Here is a 19,675-nt window from a genome sequence, read left to right as displayed (position 1 = left end):
GGGATCTGAGACCAAGTCAGGCCAAGTCAAGTCAAGTAAAGTCGATGTCGAGGCGTGTGGGCAGCATCAGCGTGTTGGGTTCAGTTCAGCTTTTTATTTTTTATTTTTTGCATGTTTTCCTTCATTTTTTGCACCAGTTTAGGCGAAGCCTGTCGTCGGGGATGTGAGGCAAAAACATGGCAGCTACAAAATCAAGCGACGAACGAAAACTTTTAAGGCGAAAAGTGGTGGTCGAGACGGCACAGATCGTTATGGGGCAACTCAAAGGGGTCAGGTCGGTTGGTCGGTCGGTCGTGTGGCAACTGTACTCGAAAAGTGACACCTGCAAAAGGCCGAGAGAATGGAGGTCAAATATAAACGAGGCGGAAGCGGACAACCAAAGTGTTTATCCTCATGACTGACGTGTTGTTTGCGTGCTGCAAGATCAGAAAGTGGAGAAGTGAGGGCTCCGAAATATCCTTATATGCTTGCATTGCCATATTGTTTGTCACAGCAAACGGTGTACATGGTTAGTTGATTGCATTTTATTGAAGATATCTTATTATGGTTTTTCCAACAAAAAGAGGATGTCATTTCGTAAATGCCACTGCCTTCCTTGATTCTTTGATTCTACATGAAAAACATGAATATCTTCCTGAAGCCCTATTGACCCCCATCTCATCGAACCGTATCTTTAAGCGGTTAAACAAGCTCACACCTCACCCACTTATGGTGAGCCATCTTTAAACTCTGGACTTACCAAAGCAAACACGCTCAGATTAATGAAATCCCATCCTCAACCTACAAAGCAAAACCTGTAAGCCATTAAGAGATAAAAGAGCCCAGGTATAAATATTTATATTAAAAATCAAAACAAAATCGAAAACTATAGAAACATGTGCTGAGACTAACACGTTTCTGCTATAAACCAAAAAAGAAGCGAAGAAGCCCCAACAGCACATTTTTTGTAATAAAATTAAGGAAATAGTAAATGAACATTAAACGGTTTGGGTAAAGCTCAGATTGGTCAAGCCGATGATAATTTATGCGAAAATCAAAAAGCTTTTCTCTATTAAAAATGATAACAAACCAACCTTAAACAAATTTGTAGTTGTATTGAGGAAAAAGCACGCACAGCCTTCATGAAATCTTGTGTTCGCCTAGGAAATACTCAGTTTTCTATGGAATATGTATCATGACGCTCGAATCTCTTAAGTCAGAATTTGTGGAAATTCTCGAAAATCTTTCTGACCTTTTGGGAAGTCTCAACTTCCGTTTAACAGACGATTTTGTGAATGGAATTTGCCAGCGCATTGAAAAGTTTATCGCAAAAAACACGCTGAGGGTGAGAACTGGCTCAGGTATCATCATATAATCAGGCACATAACTGCTTACCTCACAAACTGCTCTTGTCATTTGATAGAGGACCGGCCAGAAAAACAAAAAAAAAAGCTAAGAAAATCCCCAAGCTGGCATCATAAAATATATACATAAATAAATGCTAATAATAACAAATTCAACAATTTCCTGCGGCTCACATCACAATTTCGCCGTTTCATGTCATTAGCGGACTCCAAAGTAAATATTTGACGAAGACAAACGAACCTCCGCCGCAAAGCAACTTCATCATCGCATCATAACCCGTTCTCCCCCAAAAAAGCAGGAAAAATAATAATAATAATAATAATAAAAATAATGAAGAGCAAGTGACGATTACTTTGAGGGCATTGAGGGCGTTTTTAAGTTTTATTTTTTGTTTGCTAAAGATCGGTTCCCTCTTCTTTCGTTTCGAGATGAGTTTGGGAGTTGAGTAAACCGATCGGCTGCGGCTTTTATTTTTTTTTTGCTGACTGTGACATTTTTGTCACATGAACTTGCCGCCACGATCTCAGCAATCCTCGACGAGCTGGGGTAACTTGAAGTTAACTTTATGTACTCGCCATTATATTCCGTCAGCGAATTCGCGCTGCGAAGATCATAAGACCATAATTGAACTGATTGGCAGTGTTTTGTTATGGTCCCAGATTTGTTGTTTCCCTTTTTTGGATTTTTTTTTCTGCCCCGGAATTGTAGTAAGTTTTCATAATTTGATCTTTTGACAGATCAAAGATCGCTGCTTGAACCTAAGGTTAATCACTGACCACAGCACCGCACAATATGGCTGTTATTTCTGCTTGGGTTCGCTATTTGTTTGATTCGAGCCGCCGCATGAAATCATATTTCTCCATAAAGCATCCACTTTGTCTGTCCCAGCTTCCACAGATGATCGAGTGCCGATCTGGGCGCCCACACTCGATCGCATGTGTGCCTGACTATATATGTATATATATATATATATACATATATCTTTGCGGCTGTGTTAATGATCGCAAATGTCGTGATTTTAGTCGAGTGGGTTGAGTGAGGTGCTGAACTTTAATTAAACGCGCACCGAAATGTGTTTTTTCACATTCTGAACTTTGAGACATCAACTGCATCCACCGGGCAAATGCATTGCAATCGCTGCGAGATCGGTTAATCAACAGATGGCCTGGCCTTATGCCTCCTATGGGGGTTGTGAGACTAAACGAACCCAAGGAGAACCTTCAAAACCTGACACACATCAGAAATCCAAAAGTATTTAGCTTTACATGTGGGAAATGTCATATTTATCGGTTATAATTAGTGAGAGATATCTTGTATTTTATCAGATTGAACTCAGATTAACTCATTACTTAAGGTGCACAAGACAAAGGGAACTGAAAACCTCCAAAAACATACTTAAGTAGATTATACTTTTGACTTTTAAGTGAATGAGCTACCTCTAAGCTAAGTGAAAACTTTACGAAAGAGGTCTATAAAGAAAACATGCCACAATGAGGCAAATTAACAAAGAAATCAATGAGCCATAGGCCGAGAACAGATGGACATTGCCAATAAAATTAGCTGAATCACAAGGGTTTAGAGTCACTCAAAAAACAAAGCGGTAAAGTCGAAATGCGAATCCGGAAAAAGGAAAAGTGCAAGCGCCTAACAAAATATTGTAATCAAAAATGCGAAATGCAAATGAAATGCAGGTGCTGTGCACACTCAAACACACACACACACCTGCACTTACGACGACAACTGTAACAATAACGGCCATCGGAGATACAACAACAACAAAAAGTGACCAGAGAGTGAAGTGGGTGGCATTTGGGGGAGGGTGAGGGGGCGGCGAAGGTGAGTGCGCTTATCAGGCCCAAAAGCAAACGCAAAAAGGAAAAAATAAAAAACAGCAACAACCACAAACGCCGGATATGAGCGCCACTTAAAAACTGTAAAAACAATGAACAAGCAACAAGTGTTCGAGACGACTACACAGAAAACAAAGCATCTGCACTTCCAGATTCGCCGCTTAAATTGGTATTTGCATTTTTACAACTTTGATATAGGAACAATTAACAGGGATAAACTACAGCCCCGATAAGGGAATTGGTATTTTAGTTAAAATTGTTTATTGTGGCGTTCAGGTCGCAACACTATTAAACGTTACTTTTAAATTTATGTAGCTCGTTACATAACATTTTAATTGTTAATTTACAGTGTTTTATTATGCTGTTTGAAAGTTCAATTCGATTCCTTGCAGAAGCTAAGCAAGTGGATAATCCATTTGTTTCCGTGCAGACAGACAGAAGAGTACAAACAGACAGCAAAGAGAGCGTCAAATTTGCACAATCGGACAACAACAAAGTCTGCAAGAGGGAACAGGTAGCCGACTCACAGTCACAGGCAGGCCAATTAATGAACGCGACAAAATGGCAAATAATACTTTGGAAAATGTCCACGGCATGACCGTAAGAGCCAACTAAAGTACGGTCTGACCTGACACACAAGCTTCACATTCCCTCTTAAGATGTTTGGGATAGGTTCATCTTAAAGTTTATCATTCATATTGCGCGTTTCAGAATTCTTTGATATATTTTGTTGTAGTTTTTAAACTAAAGTCCTTTTCTTTCTAAGAATTTCCTTGTTCAAATGTTTAACAAAATGTAAAACTCTGTATATTGTACACATACAGAACACAAAAACACAAAAATACCAAATGCTTTTCAACATAAGGCCCTTCTAAACATATTTCCCCTCTTTTGTTGCAAATGCACTCCTGAATGTTTAATAAAATTCTCGCGCTGTCGAGGCTTCACTGTGTCCACGCGGGGGAGTAACAAATCAAACGCGCAATGGGAGAAAGGAAAATGATGAGTGCGGGAGCGGGAGGGGAGCAGTGACGAAGAAGGTGGATCGAAACAGTTACCCACTAATTGCAAGCATGCGTCGCGCAGCTTTTTGTCACCCGTTGACGGCTGTTTGCGGTTGTAATTGTAATTGCGCCTGTATTAGTGTTGCGGCTCAATCAAATGTCGCGCTGCGCAGCATTTACAGTTGCTGCGGCGGACATTTGCTGAATCATTTGTTTATGGCCGAATCAGGAGTGTGTGTTTGTATTAATTACCGTTTTAAGCTGCCTCCTCTCTGCCTCTTCTTCCCCTTTGCCTGCTTCTTCTTGCTTGCTGGGAATGGGAATTGGAATTCTTTGCTGTCAAACACTTCAATGAAAACTTTTATGTGGAGCAATTGATAAAGCCGCGCTCACGCACACACTGACACTTTGCTGCCGGAATCTACGCACACACACACACTGGCATTTGTACGTTAAAATTAAGTACAATAATTCACTGGTTGTTGTTGTTGGCTTGGCACTTGTGGACCGTTTTTTGCGGCTCGCTTGCAATTAAACAAACAATTTTTCTGCTGCAGTCGCAATAACAATATTCATCGATCGCCGCGTTTTGATTAAATTGTTTGAATTACGTTTTCTATTATTATAATTCTTCGACTGGACTGCAAGCACGAGAAAGCTTCCGCACCGAACCGCACTCGAGAGCTTCGGAAAAATAACTGTGCAGCAGCATGCGATCGAAATCGACTTCGGGCCTCTTTTTCCACAGCGGAGCGACAAGTGGCGATTACAACAACAACTGGTTGTATGAATGAATTTCGTTTGGCACGCTCTGCGCTTATATTAAGAGAGCGGAAGAGAGTCTAAGAGCGGCGCTCTTTTTGGTATTTGAAGCAGGTTATTTCTGCTGAGTGATTATTATCATTATGAAGTGATCTGATTTGCTGCTGATATTAAAGCAAGACCGGTCAATAATTACACTGGCCAACACGCGCTAATGGCTTTTTGAGTATTTATTGAAAAAATACCATTGGAATAAGTTAAATACATTGATCTTATGAATTCCTATTGAAAATTAGGTAGTCTTCAACGTTGTTTTACGTAGTACTTTACTACTTTTTTTTTTACTTCTAATTTACACTTCTTAAGGTCCTTCGATTATTCTTTAGCCCTGTAATCCAGTGTAATTATAGTTTTTACTAGATAAATTGCCGCGGAAGAAGATTAAAATGCTTGAAATAATGATATGGTATGTGATTAAAACAAGAGCGAATCGTGTTCCCGATGGGATCATCACAGATCCCCATCCCCATTAGGGCTACAAGATGGAGATATCGTTCAGAAGAGACACAATGTATGAGGTGATAATTCACTTGTACGTCACCCGCTCGCATTTGCATTCGCCATTCGATTGCACCATTCCCGGTCGACTAACTACGGTTATCCTCAATCAGCTAATTTATTTCCCTGGAAAATATCGCCCCCACCTCGAGAAAGGCGAACGATTTTCCCTGCCAAGGGGCTCCACCTCCATTCAAATGGGGGAAACCAAACAATTAAGCAAACAAAACGACAGCGACCACGGCTGCAGTCTCCAACTGCAGCTCCAGCTTCAGCTCCAGCTCCAACTTCTGCTCCAACTCGCCAGCTCCGACTCTTGATAGCCCCTCCAGATAGAAACTGTCAAACAAAACAAACTACACGATAGAAGCCAAACAAAGCGAGGCTTCCAAAGTGTGCTGCGTTTTAGTACCCGTTAATAGCGGGGTATATCATTGTAATCAAATTTAGATAACTTAACCTATTTGTTTCAATTTATTTAGGGTTTAAAATTTATATAGAATGACATATTTATACTGATGAATACATGTATTAAACATACATATATCCTATAACATTACGTACCATTATCAAAACAGTTTCAAAATTATATAATAAGGGACGTTACGAAATACAGATTATATCTGCCAACTTTCGAGCCCTTGACCATGCATACTAACAGGTATCTAGTAGTCTAATTTCCCATTTCATAAACCTTCTTGTTTATGGTTGCCTTGCCTTTGTCTTTTGTTTTTGCCTGAGATGGTAGGCTAAGTACAAGGAAAGGCGTCAATGACGACAGACGAAGACGACTGACGTCGACCTTCGGCAACCACGCCAACAAAAAGGAGGTTCAAATGAAAAAAAAGAGTTAAGTAGAAACCACTAAAAAACGAGCCCCAAGAAAAGGACCGAGAGATGCATCGAATATAAATTAACTGCCATGAACGAGGTAATGGAGCAACAATAACAAGAATAACAGTGGCAGCAGAGAGAGAAAAAGGACATACTCTTAAGAAGCTGTCAAAATGTTCCCTATCTATTAGACTTGAAAAATATTACCATACACACTTGCCATTACATTTAAATATTAAAATAGGGGTAAAAATTAGGTAGTTTTAAATAATCACATTTATAAAAAAATGTAAAAATATTTTGCTTAACTGTATTACAGCTATATATAATTTAAGAAAAAGATGAAGATGAATTGTTACACAGTTTGTACATCCTTTCCTGTAATATTTTAATAAAACAAGGCAACTACTTTTCTGAGTGCACCGAAGAGAAAAGCCACAATGAAGGCTCCACAATGCTAGTGGGCGTGTACCGCTCCCCATCCGCCCACAGCTGCCGCTCCTCCCACCGCCCCCCGCGGCCGTGTGCAAGCCAAGTGCAATCTGTGGCAGCGATCGGCCAAGTACAAATGGTTAGGAGATGCAACAGTAACAGCGAAAACTGCAACAGCCACAATGGCTGGCGAGGTCAAACAGCAATCAATAAAGGTCAGCGACTACCGCCGGGGCACGCCTGACTGCCTACCGTCAATGCCGCTCTGCTGGATTGCTGGATCGTCGGATTGTCGGATTGCTGGATTGCCCGGTGGCCAGATCGTCGGCAGGAGGGGAGCTGAAGGTGCAGAACCAGCTCCCAGCCCACACCCAATTCTCCGCCGCTCCACTGCCGCCCCCCTCTCGCAGCCACTTGCCCATTCATGCGGCCCACGATGAAGATGCTTTATGTTGCAAATTGAAAGCTGGACATCCAATCGACTGAAGAAGAACAAGACGAACACGGCAAAGAAGAAGCAGTAGTAGAAGTAGAAGTGGAGGCAGTGCCATGGGCAGTGGCAGCAGGAAGGTGGGAAAGAGAAGGCTGGCCGACAAATGTAGACAGTTGCGACTGCGCAGCCGCAGCAGCCGCAGCAGCAGAAGGTTGCTGAAGAAGCCGCGTCAGAAGGCCAGAAAGGTGGGAGCGAGAAGGAGCTAGGCTGCTGCAGGGAGAACAGCGCAGTGGTTAACCCCTTATGGCCGATGAAAACTTCGATGAGCGATCGCTGATTTTCTGATAGTAAGTACATTTTATGAAACTTACTGTGCACGTTCTTTTTGTGCCAGTAGCATCTTGTAATTATTTTAGAGAATAATATTGGCAAATAATACTTAAATTTGAGTCAAAACAGATTTTAAAATATATTTAAATGCTTAGAAACTCTTTGAATATGTAATAAGTATATTTAAAACAATTCTAATTTGTCTTCAAGTAGAGCAACTTTTTTAAGGCGAAATTAATTACGCAGGATATTCTTTTTGCTAACAGCCCACCAGCGGGATTTCCTTGGGCACCATTGGGTTAATTAGCTAAATGGCGGATGTCGATGACTGTGGCATTAGGCGTATGTTTCTTGGCTATTCCTTGGCTGCCCCTTGACTGTCGATGCCCACCAACCGACCGACTGAGCGACCAGCGACCCTGTCCCGCCCCCGCAGCTGTTGCTTCCGAGGTTGCACAGCTCCCGGTTCCAAAGCCACGGCTAAAACCATCGGTGATGATGATGATAATGATGATGATGATGAGGATGCTACCAAGTGGCCTCTGCCTTTTTGAATGCATCTTGCGGCGGCTGCTATCTGCCTGGCCGTGGCATCCACAAGATATTTTTAATGGCCCAGCTTCCTTTTTGCAGATGCTCTGCTACTTTGCCTCTGCCGTCGTTTTTTGTTGGTCCGATATTTGTGAATGAAGTTGTTTTAGATACACACACTCGTACTCCACTCCGCTGGCAGAGAAGTAGCACCATTATCGCACTGACATGTCTGCTGGATGTCGCTGCTGCCCACCACCCCCTTTTTGCGCCCGCCAGCCCACCGCCAGCCGCCCACTTGGCGGTGTGTGTCACCTGTTGATGGATTTCGTTGTTTGATTAACATGAAATGGCATCGCATCCAATCCCAGCCGATCTTGATGCCTTGAGTGGAGTAGAGTGGATTGGAGTGGAGTGGAGTGGAGTGGAGTGGAGTGGAGACGCCGACTCTAAGTGACTCCGTGCCAGTTGGATCGCCTGGCGGATAGTTAGCCAAATGTCCGAGATTGATGAGGTGGATGGGTTAAGTGATGGCCCCGAGTGGAATGGCCAAGGAAATTGTGGCTTTTGATGGATTTCAATGTACTTACTCCTTGGAAGCGTTTATCTGAAAAGACCGCAACCTTTGGAGCCCATGATACATTCATTCGAATGAAAACGAATTAACAACCGATAGTTGGTACAATTTGTAACCAACAACTTATATGAACAAAAAATGTGATAGTTACTTAACCTATTTTTATCCCTTGGATGTATATTTAAATATGAACTAACTTAAAATCGAGAAATGCCGTGTTTCCATTAAAGAGGAAGACTTTTTGCAATATAAAGATGTAGAATCCCGGAATGAGATTACGCGACATTTGTTGACAATAAAAGTAGGTAAAACCAGGTACGACAAACACATGGCATAATTATAAACCACTTAGAGGATACGCCTTTTAGCACTACCTGTGCCGTATCCTGGCCACTATAAATTCCATTCGCCCCGAGCGCCATTAGTACACTCAGAACCAAACTGCCAAGCAGTCAAGATGTCGAGCTCTAAACTAGCTTTCCTTATTCTGGTTATTGCCTGCTTGGTCCTCATCGCTTGGGCACGACCTAGGTCGAGATCTTCAATATTCAATGAGGTCACATCGCTGCCGGCGGAGCGGAGAATGAGCAACGAAATCATGGACCAGATATCGCCCATGAGGAGGCCACACAGGAGGGACTACTTCGTGAAGAAGCGCCCGCTCATCAGCTCTAGGATGATGATGTCCCGAAGTCCCTTCCCCGGCCGCTTCTACAGCGATGCAGTGCAGCAGATTGCCCCAGGTGGAGCCAACTACTTTGGGAATGACGTCCTGCCGTTTTCGACCTACGAGATCCTGGAACCGGAGTCATTGTATTAGAAGTAGTAAACGAATTAAATTTAATTTAATTTTACAACTGACAAGGTGTTCATGTGTTCATATAAATGAAAAATATAATTAATAGTTTGATAACCCACATATATTATACTCCTGGTTTCCGGGCTGCCCGGTATCTGATAGTCGAGAGGCTGCAGCGTTTTTACTTGTTTCTATTTGTATTTGCGGCAATACACCTACTTAAGAATAATGTTTCAAGCCCCAGAGAAGTTTTTATTACCTATGTTACCTATGTATATTCAACCAGCGATCCCTAGAGGATCTTCCATTCAGCTAATCGAAGCCGAGAGCTCCGAGGGACGAGCCCATTTTGCTAGCAACAATCAACACTCGTATCATCAACAATCTGAACAAACTACAACAACATAATCAACGGCAGCAACAAAACGCTTAAATACGCAACGGGGGAGAGGGCCAAAAAAGTAAAAAAGAGTCGAGAATCGGGTAGGAGCATCCCAAATGCCATGTAGGAATCCATGTAGGAACATCGGGTTGGCGTGTGTATCTGCGAGTGGCCATATCCCCAAGGAACGAATGTTTCTGTTTGTCGTTCTGGCCGGAGGACAAATCTCTATGGCCAGAGGCGGAGAGCGGCTGGCCGGCCGAACGCAACAAGTGTTCCAAATCAAAACGGAAGCACAAGCCAGGCCATGGCCATGGTAACTCCGGCTGGCCAGGCCAGGCCAGACCAGGCCGCTCCTTTATGCCGCATATGTACATGGCTTTTTGGTTCGACATGGCAAAAGCATTTGGAAAATGTAATTTACAACGCTCAACGCGGAGCGACCACTTCGCAAGCACACGCATACATATATATACATATATACATGTTGGCCCGGGGAACTGGTCAACTTTGGTCGGACTCGGTCGCATCAAGAGCCACTCAACCTCAAAGTTGAACGGCATCGGCATCACCTGCCACCGATCTCACACCGCTCTCATAGCCAGCGAATCGCCAGCGAATCGCGCTCGGATTGAAATCCAAGAAGCTGAAAAAATAAAGGAAACAGGAGCCCCCAGGCAGGACAAAAGTGATCGAGTTGGACGTACCCTATAACTGGTAAGGAAATGGGGGTATAATATGTATAATGTGTTTCTGGTAAATTGCTGAAACTCGAAGCTGTTTGGTTTCATTCACTTTTTTCTTGGCCCAAATCATAAGGTCGCCCAAACAACCCATCGAGACGGGTATACGAGTACTGAATGAAAAAAGTGCTTAACTAAGAGGAACAAGTGAGCGCAGATTTTAATTTTAACCTTTTTGGTCTGGTTCATTCCACTGCACCACGATGGCTCCTGTGCACCCAACTTTTCCCGCCTGCTGATTCAGTTTCTGCGTACTTTTTTCTGTTTTTAATTTGCTGCGCCGCTTCATAGAGCATTTTTCATTAAATTCCTGAATTAAGGCATTCCTCCGTGGCCTCCCATTGGACGCTGGACATGTTCTGGAATAAGAGCAACATAGCAACCTTGTCCAAGTCCAAGACGACGACATGGTGACGACGATGCCGTCGATGGCGATTGTTTAGGGCACGGCCAAGTTGCCAAGTGGCTTTGGCCAAGAAACTGGCTACCGGTTACGTTGGGAGTTCGAAACCCAATTGGATCACACGTTGAAAAATTGCTTACTACGCTAATGGCCAACTACAAATTATTTGGAAAATAGCACCATGCACTTAAGCTCCTGAAAACATCGCAATTATATCAAACTGGTACAGGGCTAAGATACATTTATTATTATTATTTATGTATTCCAAATTGCTATTTCGCTTGGCATAAACATAATAATTAAAGTATATCTGTCAAGCGCACTTACAAAAATAGTATTCCACAATTTATATAGTTATACTATCAGTGCAGCACCAAGTTGTTTGGAATTTCATATTTCTTGAGTTGCTTTTGTTGTCTCTGCCCTTTTGAGGCATTTTCAGATTGGCTGCATTAAAGAAACTTAGAGTCACCACGTTATGCTGCGACTTCGTGATTGAGATCTCGTAAAAGGATTAATATTAAATCAGTGTCAAAAATGCTTTACGATTGCCTAATATATTTGGTTGGCCATTGAAAAAGGGACAAAGATGCATTCGTTACCTTTGGAAATAGAATAGATACATTGCCTGTTCCTTTGAGAATATGATATGATATATATATTTATATCAAACGTATATAAAGCGTAACAAAAATATTTAAAATAAATTTATATTTAACAATGAGACACAAAATAGTTTAGTTAAATTACTATGGCAATGGTAAATTTATTCAGTTTACGAACTTTCACTGTTGCTAACTGAAATCCATATCGCCGGCTGCAGAGTTCCATGACATGAGGCCCGAGCAAATTCATCCATGTTCAGATTCCCTTCCCGAGATCCCAGCCAGGCCCAGCTGGCATCCAGCACAATTCACTTAAGGCCACCGCCTTAGCTGGCCCCCACCAGAGGCCCCATGAATCCAGAGCACTTTTCTAACTTCCTCTTGCCAATAGAACAAAAGCAGCACAAAGCGCCGCAGATAAAGTGGAATGACAACGGGAGGGCTGGAGGAGATCGGTGTGCTGGCGATTGGGTAGCTGGAGCAGGAGCCAATGGACCGCTGGCGACCCAAAGCTATGCGAGAAAGAAACGGGCGCGAGATCAAGCCAGGTGAAGTCAAGTTCGAGTCACCGGTTGCATAGTTGACCAGATCGGGAGAGGCGAGTGCAGGAGATCCCAAGACTTGCCACTCCATTGGCCAGAGATGCACGCCAATCGTGTCTGGGTGATGCGGATGTGCATTTCAAATGGTCAGCATATTGGGAATCACAGAATTAGCTTTCTTCACAATGATTTCTTCCCACATTAACAATGTATGATATTACAACAAGTTAAGTGCCAGCATTTATTTATTTAAAATGTATTTCTTTTTTATATTTTATTATTTTATACCTCCTTCATGCCAATTATGGGATCGTGTCACGCGGCCATCTCCAGTTGGAGCCACCAACTAGATACAGATATGCGCGGCGACCGCGACGACTGCGCAGGCGCAGCCAGCGGCAACTGGACTGCTGCTGCTGCTGCTGCTGCGGTTGCTGCTGCTGCGCGGTTGCAGATACACTTTAGGGGCATGACATGACTCGCATACGAATTATTATAAACGATCTGGCGCAAAAACTAACAAGCGATGGGGCCGGGACTGGACTGGAATGGAATGGACCTCGCCTGGTGCTCTGTGGGCTGTGCATGTGGAAGTGGATGGATGTGCTCTGCGCGGAGGCAGAGGTGCATGTGGATGTGGATGCGGCGGCCAAATGGGCGGCAAGGTGACGGCGAAGGCATCGGGCGAAAGGAAGGCGGCGGGAAGGCGGAGCGACGGACGAGTTATGGTGGCCAATTGCAAAGTTAATGGAGTTTGGCTACTCCAGCAGTGAAAGATCAGATGGAGCAGGGGGATCGGGATTGAGCTTGGGGTTGGGTTTGGGATCGGGATCGGGCTCGGGATCGGGCGACTTGAGCGGATGCTGGCCGAGAAGATACAGCTACTGGTTCGCGACTCGGCAAAGATTGAACTTAATTTTGCACAAATGCAATTTATAGAAAATTGTTGCCACTTGTTTTCACGTTGATGGCACTCGGGCACCGAGTAGATCATCGGGCGGGGTGGAGCCGGCTGGAGATAATAAATGCAGGTAGCCATTGGATTCCTGGATTCTGCCCGATGCCTGCAGCGTGGCCATTATTTAAATTTTCCCTTCCGCTGCCATACTGCGTTTGCAAAAATTAACAATTAAAATGTCTAATGGCAGAAAAAGTGAGGCGCGATAGAGAAGGATCATAAAGACGCTGTCGCATCAGGTAGGTCGACATAGGTGACTCCTTCTTGGAACTGCCACTCATCAGCCGGGGCAATTAGTTTTCCCTTATTTGTATCGGGCGCAGTTCATCTGGGGATTCGCGTAGGATCGATGGAATCCGAGCAGAGGAAGTGGAAATGACCGAAGGGATTAGCGCGGCATGGTTTATTGGCGAGTCGCGGCCATAAAACTGCGTCCTAATCCATCAACGAACTCCTGGAATCCTCTCGAATCGAGGGTCCCAAAGGACAGGTATCCCAACCGATACCTTATTACCTCGGAGTAACGAGCTATAAAAAGACGCACTGCACCCTGCAGCCCAAACAGTCTTGATTGCACGCAGCATTTGTCACAATATGCTAATTGTTCGCTATCTAATCGCCTTGGTCTTTTCCATTTTCATGGTGGCCACATCTCTAAAGATCGAGGAGCGCCACCGGCGGTGCAATGGCTACAAGATATCCACGCCGGATCGATTGGTCATCAAAATGGAACGACGCGGGGGAAAGTGTGCAACCAAGTTCCTAGAAAAGAGGCGCCTAAAAGTCTAAGCTACCGAAAGATTGCAAAAAAAACCCCAAAACAGTGATAAATTCCTATGCAAGTCGATGGAAAATTAAAGCATTAAGCCTCAGAGGCAATGAACCAATCTATCAAGAGAATCTATTAAAGAGAATATTAAAATTTACTGAGATCACCTGCTAAGCAAAAATATACAACAAGTTAAAAAATATTTCACTACGACTGTGTTTTAAAAATATACCATTGCAAGATTGTAAACTAGTGATTGGCAACTATATATAATATATAAGTATACTATAAACTGCAATAGTTTTTAATCATATTTCAAAATAATTTCGTATAAGAATAAAATGTATCAATAGCAAAGCTGAGTGTTTTGATTGACTTTCAGTAGGATGAGTAATACTTATACCCAGACGTCATTCTGAAACGCATATTTCCCAAACTTCAGTGGTATCTAAAATTAAACATACCTGAAAAGTAATAAGTACAAAGTTTTTTTCTAACATTGGGGCGCATTTAGTTTATTTGTATATGTTTATAACTTTATTTGGAAAGGTAATTTACATGTATAGTTTGTGTAGGTATTGGATGACCCAAGTTTGCATTCCTGTTTGTTGCTCTAATTATTTGTATTATACATTAGCTGACACTTAAATTTACAAAAGCACATACATGTAGGAATGCATTTTTCATATATTTTAATAGCTTTACGAAGCATTAGATTTCATTTTACCACACCATATGCAAAGCGTAAATCAAGAAACGAAGTATTTCAATTTCAAACGTTTGTGCTAATATTCAGTAAATAGGTACATCATTTATTTTTTTGGCAACTACAATGGAACATTTTTTCATACGTTTCGTAGACATTCAAAGGGATAAGTTGTATACATAAGTATATATATGTTTGTATATATATGGATATAGTTGAGTCTTAGCATTAGTTTAATTGCCCTAAACATTTGCGTTTATCCATTATGCTAATCTGTGTATTTGGCTTATTTTTTGGTTTGTTGAAATGCTTGAATTGTTAATTTAACCAACAGCTCTGGCTTCCGGACAATCTCCAGTTCTCTGGGAACTTACTTCCTAAAGCAGGAGATGGGATTAAAGTAGCACTGCCGGTATCTAACTTGGCGTTTGCTCTCGGGCAGCCGATAAAGTTCGTTCACATTGCCGTAGGTGGGACTCCTCAAGTAGGCGCTGTAACTGCTGCAAAAGTTAACCCAATTTGACATTGCTCACAATGGTTGGTAGTGCTTTCTGCTTACGTCGGTCTGTATTGGGCGAAGAGCATCTGCAGCCGGTCCATTGGAATATTGGGATAGATGGCCTGGGCTGGCATGTCATAGCCACCTCCGTAGGCGCCTCGCACGTCCTCCGCCTCCTGGCCATCCAGTCCATCGGAGTCCTTGAATCAAGGTACACATTAGGTAGACATTCCTAACTCGTTCTGGGAAGATGTTACTCACCGGTCCTGCTTCTGCTCCTGAAGGTCGAGCCTCGCTGAGGGCAAAGAGCAGAGTGAGGAGTAGGCCGTAGCACAATAGTATCTGCACGAATTTCATCATTTTTGAAGGCTTCTGCTCTGAAATGTAATAAAACATCATTAATATTAGCCCCTTATAAAACAATTTTGGTAGCCCAACCGCAAGCCTTTTCAAAAGTCGAATTCAATTATTGCAAATAATTCAATGTCCATATATGGTATATACATATAACTATAGTTATGAATTCCAATTAATGCAAATGCGTGCAAAATGCTTCTTCAAAGAGAAATCCCAGCACTTTTTACCCGGCTAATCCCGAAGCTCAAAGGTTGTCAAGAGGCGAGTGCAGAAAAAAAAGTGCCATGAAGTTCAACTAGCCACATTTTTAATTAAAGGTGCTGGGGATTCAGTGGAATTGCCTGTATACGCATGTATATTATTTTGAAACACTTTAGACACAGTTCAACCTGAATGGCCGGGCAACAAAGCAGGTTGCAGTTACCCAAAGCACTTGCTGCCACAAACGTGACGTGCATTTCTGCGTTTCTGACGCAGATTGGAGTCCTGAGTACTGAGTACTGTTTTTCACCTTATCCCGGCTTAAGTGCATTTCCGCAATTAAAAGCGGATATGGACCGCAGCTTAAGCCATGCAACAGCCGCACCCACACGGTCAACCACTTCTGCGTTGCATCCGCAATACAATGGTCGCTAGTGCAACGTGTGGCAGCCACACAATGGCCGGGTGCATGGCCTTGTTCGAGCCATGTTGGTCAAACTTTAATTGATTTCATCAGAAGCTGACAAAAGACGTGCCCGAAGTTGGCTGGGGTTGCCTTTATTTATGTGGGTAATTATCAAAGAACTTTCATGGCCGGTTTCGTAACGTGTTGTCAACTTGGCAAAAGTGATTGATCAAACAAGGGGTTATTCAATCAGCTGTTCAAGCTGTAGGGGTGAAAGGTCACTGATGCATATTATTTAGTATCCATGCATCCTTTCTAATCTTTTATAAACGATTTTGGACAGGAATCACATTTATTAATGTTTTCTTGAACAATTCTTTATGTGCATATCAAGTTAGATGCTACTAATTAGTATGAAAATTGGATTTTATTACATTATATCCATCCACCTACTGAATTAATCATATCATTTAATAGCAGCAGCAGATCAAAGCTGAGTACTAAAGTAATATATATGACAGAAATTCGCAAACACGTGTTCTAAAACTGCAGCCAGCAACTAATTACTTGAATTACATAATTTATGACATCATGGTAATTTAAGTGGGTGTGAAATCAAAGGGAAAACCTCTCCCGCAGGACATGAATACATAAAGAGCCCCTGTTTGCACATAAATCCCCGTTGGGCCGGGGAAAATGAGGTCATCAAATGACTTTCAGTACCATCACCATAATCATCATAACCATCATAATCATCTGCATGCAACAGGTAAACGAGAAACTGAACCATGGACCATGGCACACACGGCCATATAGACTTGGCCCATCGAGGACCTCAACGATGTGGCCCGTAAACGTTAACGACTTGTCTCATTTGCTGGCTGCAGCTCATAAAATGCTGCTGCTCCTAGATGGTTCTTAAATGTCAAGCAGCTGGTTGCGTGAATGCATTGTTATGGTGCCCAAAATCTGAATTGCAAATAAGCTGTCTGTTTTGAAGAAATGTTCAAACACTGGTGCATTGTCTAAGAAATTGCTAACATGATTTTTTATTTGGATCACTTACTATAGCAGTCTGAGATTATTATTGCCTTGTTATCTCTCGAAAACGTGCACTACATTTGTGCCACTGAAACAGTGATAAATATTGGCTCATATGGGAACATTTGCGTGAGTAAATTGGCGAAAGTGCATGCGAGTCGCTTAAAACAGAGATAATTACAATGCCGCAGCCGGCGAACTAAACTTTGAGCTCATAAAATATTTGTTAGATTAAGCAGCTAGTGGGTGATAAATAAAAACTAATGACGAGGGGGCTAACTTCTGCCCACCCCTTGCACTGGCTTAGCTGGATCAAATGGAATAATAAAAGGCCAAAAGCGGACCCAAAGCCAAACATAATCAGGACACATTTATTGCCGCCGATAAATAATGCTCGAATGTTAATTGGAAATTTAATCTCGCCGCCGTGGCAGCCAAAGAGTTGCAAGTACTAAAAAACCAACGCACCGCTTGGTTAAAGCGTTCAAAAAAGAAAAGAAAATAAAAGCACCAATTCATGTGGCACTTTAGACTCTGCCGTATTATCCTGATAAACACTCCGGCTTAACTTCGAGTTCCGTTCATTTGCTCGTCACATTTGAGCCCGTGGCGAAAGGAACTTTAAAATTAGCCAAGAACGAATGTCGTTGGGCAAATATTGCCAGAAGGACCTGGCGTGGGCTTCATTAATGTGTGTGTTTTTGACAGGAGCCGGCAGGACGATGGCCGTGTCCTTGGCCATGTGATTTATCTGGTCATATGATATTTTCGAGCAGCAAATTAAAATTACGTCAGTCAGCCACCCAAAACTGGAAACTTCAGACATCTTCAAATACGTATCAAGAGGTTGCAAATGTTTCCCTTTCCTTGCCGGGCTGTGGAGCACTTGAAGTTGTATCGAGTTTCTTTGGGGGATCTGTTTTTTGTGGTTACGTTTCGATTTGCGGAAAATGCGGCTCCAAGTGGAAGAGTTATTTACCCAATTAGATCTGAAGTTAACTTTTGTAGGATAGAATGTTCGAAAACATGTGCTAAAGTATTTGTGCTCTTTTTTCAGCTTCATTGCGGTTGGGTATAAATTTAGAATAGATCAATTGCCGTAGGCCTCTGGTTACATTTTCTATTACTTTTTTCAGCAACTTTAATATTCAAACGATGACTATTTTTGTTTGTTTAACCTGATTATCACAGCACGAAGCTTTTTAAGCAAACAAGAAGCTGGCCCTTCTCCGCCAGATTCTCCCCCTTACATTTCCAGGGAAAATTAGCTGCCTCATTGATGCCCTTAACCCGCGGGAAAAATGCCATGAGAACCGTAGGCGTTTGCTAATAAATATTAAATGCAATTTGATTGCGGTTTCGGCGGGAATCGACCAAACCACACCAAAGCCAGTCAACTGAAGTTATTTATTATCAGCAACTCGAATCGAGTTGGAAGTCCAAATCAAATGAGGTGAATGTTTTGTGCGTGTTCCTGATTTTTCTACGCTTCATAAATAATTCACATAATTTTCATTCGGTTCCTCCTGATTTGGTCTGTCATTAGGTGGCTCTGGGAAAGTCCCAGTGGAAATTGAGGCTCTGACATATTCAAAACAAAAAGAAAATCAACGGGGTGGTGAAAAATGGCCTTTGAATTGCACATACACGTCAACACGGGGGAGTTTTCCAAGGGCAAAAAGGAACCTTTCGCTACCTTCAATGCTGTTAAAGGCCTATAAATTTTCAGCAACTTTTATGAATTCATTTCAGGAGGAGCAGCTTTGACTCAATTTAAACGACAAGCAAACAAATTGACTTCAATTATTCAGTAAAGATATAAACTGCAGATACTCAGATGCACTTTGTAAAAATTATTTTAAAATTCGTATTATCCTATATTCGTATAAAAAATGTTTTGCAAATCATAATTTTAATATTCAACTATTCCGCATCTCGTTAGAAATTTTAGCATTTGCTGCTTTTTGAGCGTAATGCGTAAACTATACTTATGCTACTTTATTTAAAAAAAATCGAGCCAGAAGATTTATAATTCACTGATATTAACTGTTTCGATTAACCTTTACGCTATGATATCAGCGGCTATAATTCTTTTGCCCAGCGATATTTCACCCGTGGCACAATTTCCGCGCCCACAAATTAATTCTGGCAGACACATAACTGCCCACTTCAATTAATCGCCGAATTCCAAGTGGCGACGGTAAACAGTACAAAACTCACCGATGCTTTTCGACTGGATGAGATTGGGAATAGCCGGAATGGAATTGGCGTCGGTAAATGGGATAAATCTGGCGCCAGAAATTAGTCAGTCGGTAATTTGCGAACTATTTGCGTTGGTTTTCGCCTTCAAGTGGAGTTTCAGTTGGTGGAAAGTCGGTCTGATCCTTCGGCCGGGCTTACTTGTTGCTGCTGTCGCTCTGTCGATGTGAACGCCAAGAAGGGAAATTGGTAACTCGATGTTGGCGATGCCTGCCACCGGGCTTTATATACAAAATAGCAAACAGCACCCAGGGCAGCGACGCCGGCAGCGGCAGAAGCAGCAGCAGCAGAAGTAGCACCACCACAACCACCACCAGCAGCAGCAGCAGGAAGCACGAGCTGGCGGAACA

At 42.4% G+C, this 19,675-nt stretch overlaps 4 protein-coding genes across 8 annotated transcripts in view; 2 read left to right on the top strand and 2 right to left on the bottom strand.

The window, feature by feature from the left end:
* LOC6542041 (maternal protein pumilio) overlaps positions 1 to 4,922 on the bottom strand; it is a 55,996-nt gene extending 51,074 nt beyond the window's left edge. For both annotated transcript variants that reach the window (XM_015158986.2, XM_001969840.3), the window contains exon 1: positions 4,451 to 4,922. The gene's annotated coding sequence lies outside the window, so the exon portion shown is untranslated. The remainder of the gene's footprint in view (positions 1 to 4,450) is intronic.
* Positions 4,923 to 9,049: 4,127 nt separating this feature from the next.
* On the top strand, positions 9,050 to 9,574 carry LOC6543290. Its single transcript, XM_001969838.3, has one exon. It carries the CDS (start codon positions 9,113 to 9,115, stop codon positions 9,473 to 9,475), a length of 363 nt encoding a protein of 120 aa, XP_001969874.1. The 5' UTR covers positions 9,050 to 9,112; the 3' UTR covers positions 9,476 to 9,574.
* A 4,056-nt stretch (positions 9,575 to 13,630) lies between these two features.
* LOC6542899 lies at positions 13,631 to 14,265 on the top strand. The gene has a single exon (XM_026978785.1). The coding sequence runs from the start codon at positions 13,682 to 13,684 to the stop codon at positions 13,874 to 13,876; it is 195 nt and encodes a 64-aa protein (XP_026834586.1). The 5' UTR covers positions 13,631 to 13,681; the 3' UTR covers positions 13,877 to 14,265.
* Positions 14,266 to 14,620: 355 nt separating this feature from the next.
* On the bottom strand, positions 14,621 to 19,521 carry LOC6542098. 4 transcript variants are annotated; one of them, XM_001969836.3, is made up of 4 exons: positions 19,287 to 19,521; positions 15,323 to 15,438; positions 15,122 to 15,261; positions 14,621 to 15,062 (listed from the first exon to the last, which is right to left on the bottom strand). In XM_001969836.3, the coding sequence occupies exons 2-4, from the start codon at positions 15,419 to 15,421 to the stop codon at positions 14,933 to 14,935; spliced, it is 369 nt and encodes a 122-aa protein (XP_001969872.1). In that variant the 5' UTR covers positions 15,422 to 15,438; positions 19,287 to 19,521; the 3' UTR covers positions 14,621 to 14,932. The 4 variants fall into 4 exon arrangements, with proteins under 4 accessions (XP_001969872.1, XP_015014471.1, XP_026834584.1 ...); XM_015158985.2 differs by having other exon boundaries at positions 14,621 to 15,059; XM_026978783.1 differs by having other exon boundaries at positions 19,467 to 19,518.
* Positions 19,522 to 19,675: the final 154 nt, after the last annotated feature.

Source organism: Drosophila erecta, unplaced genomic scaffold (assembly GCF_003286155.1).
Source record: "Drosophila erecta strain 14021-0224.00,06,07 unplaced genomic scaffold, DereRS2 tig00000055-arrow-pilon, whole genome shotgun sequence".
Lineage (NCBI taxonomy): Eukaryota > Metazoa > Arthropoda > Insecta > Diptera > Drosophilidae > Drosophila > Drosophila erecta.
This window is presented reverse-complemented; position numbering and strand designations above follow the sequence as displayed.

Excerpts from the sequence above, each read along its gene's own strand:
- LOC6542098 (XM_001969836.3), bottom strand. The coding sequence starts at position 15,421 with ATGATGAAATTCGTGCAGATACTATTGTGCTACGGCCTACTCCTCACT. Across the intron at positions 15,262-15,322 it reads CAGGAGCAGAAGCAGGACCG|GACTCCGATGGACTGGATGG; the intron begins GTGAGTAACATC and ends CCTTGATTCAAG. Across the intron at positions 15,063-15,121 it reads TTCGCCCAATACAGACCGAC|CAGTTACAGCGCCTACTTGA; the intron begins GTAAGCAGAAAG and ends TAACTTTTGCAG.
- LOC6543290 (XM_001969838.3), top strand. The coding sequence starts at position 9,113 with ATGTCGAGCTCTAAACTAGCTTTCCTTATTCTGGTTATTGCCTGCTTG.
- LOC6542899 (XM_026978785.1), top strand. The coding sequence starts at position 13,682 with ATGCTAATTGTTCGCTATCTAATCGCCTTGGTCTTTTCCATTTTCATG.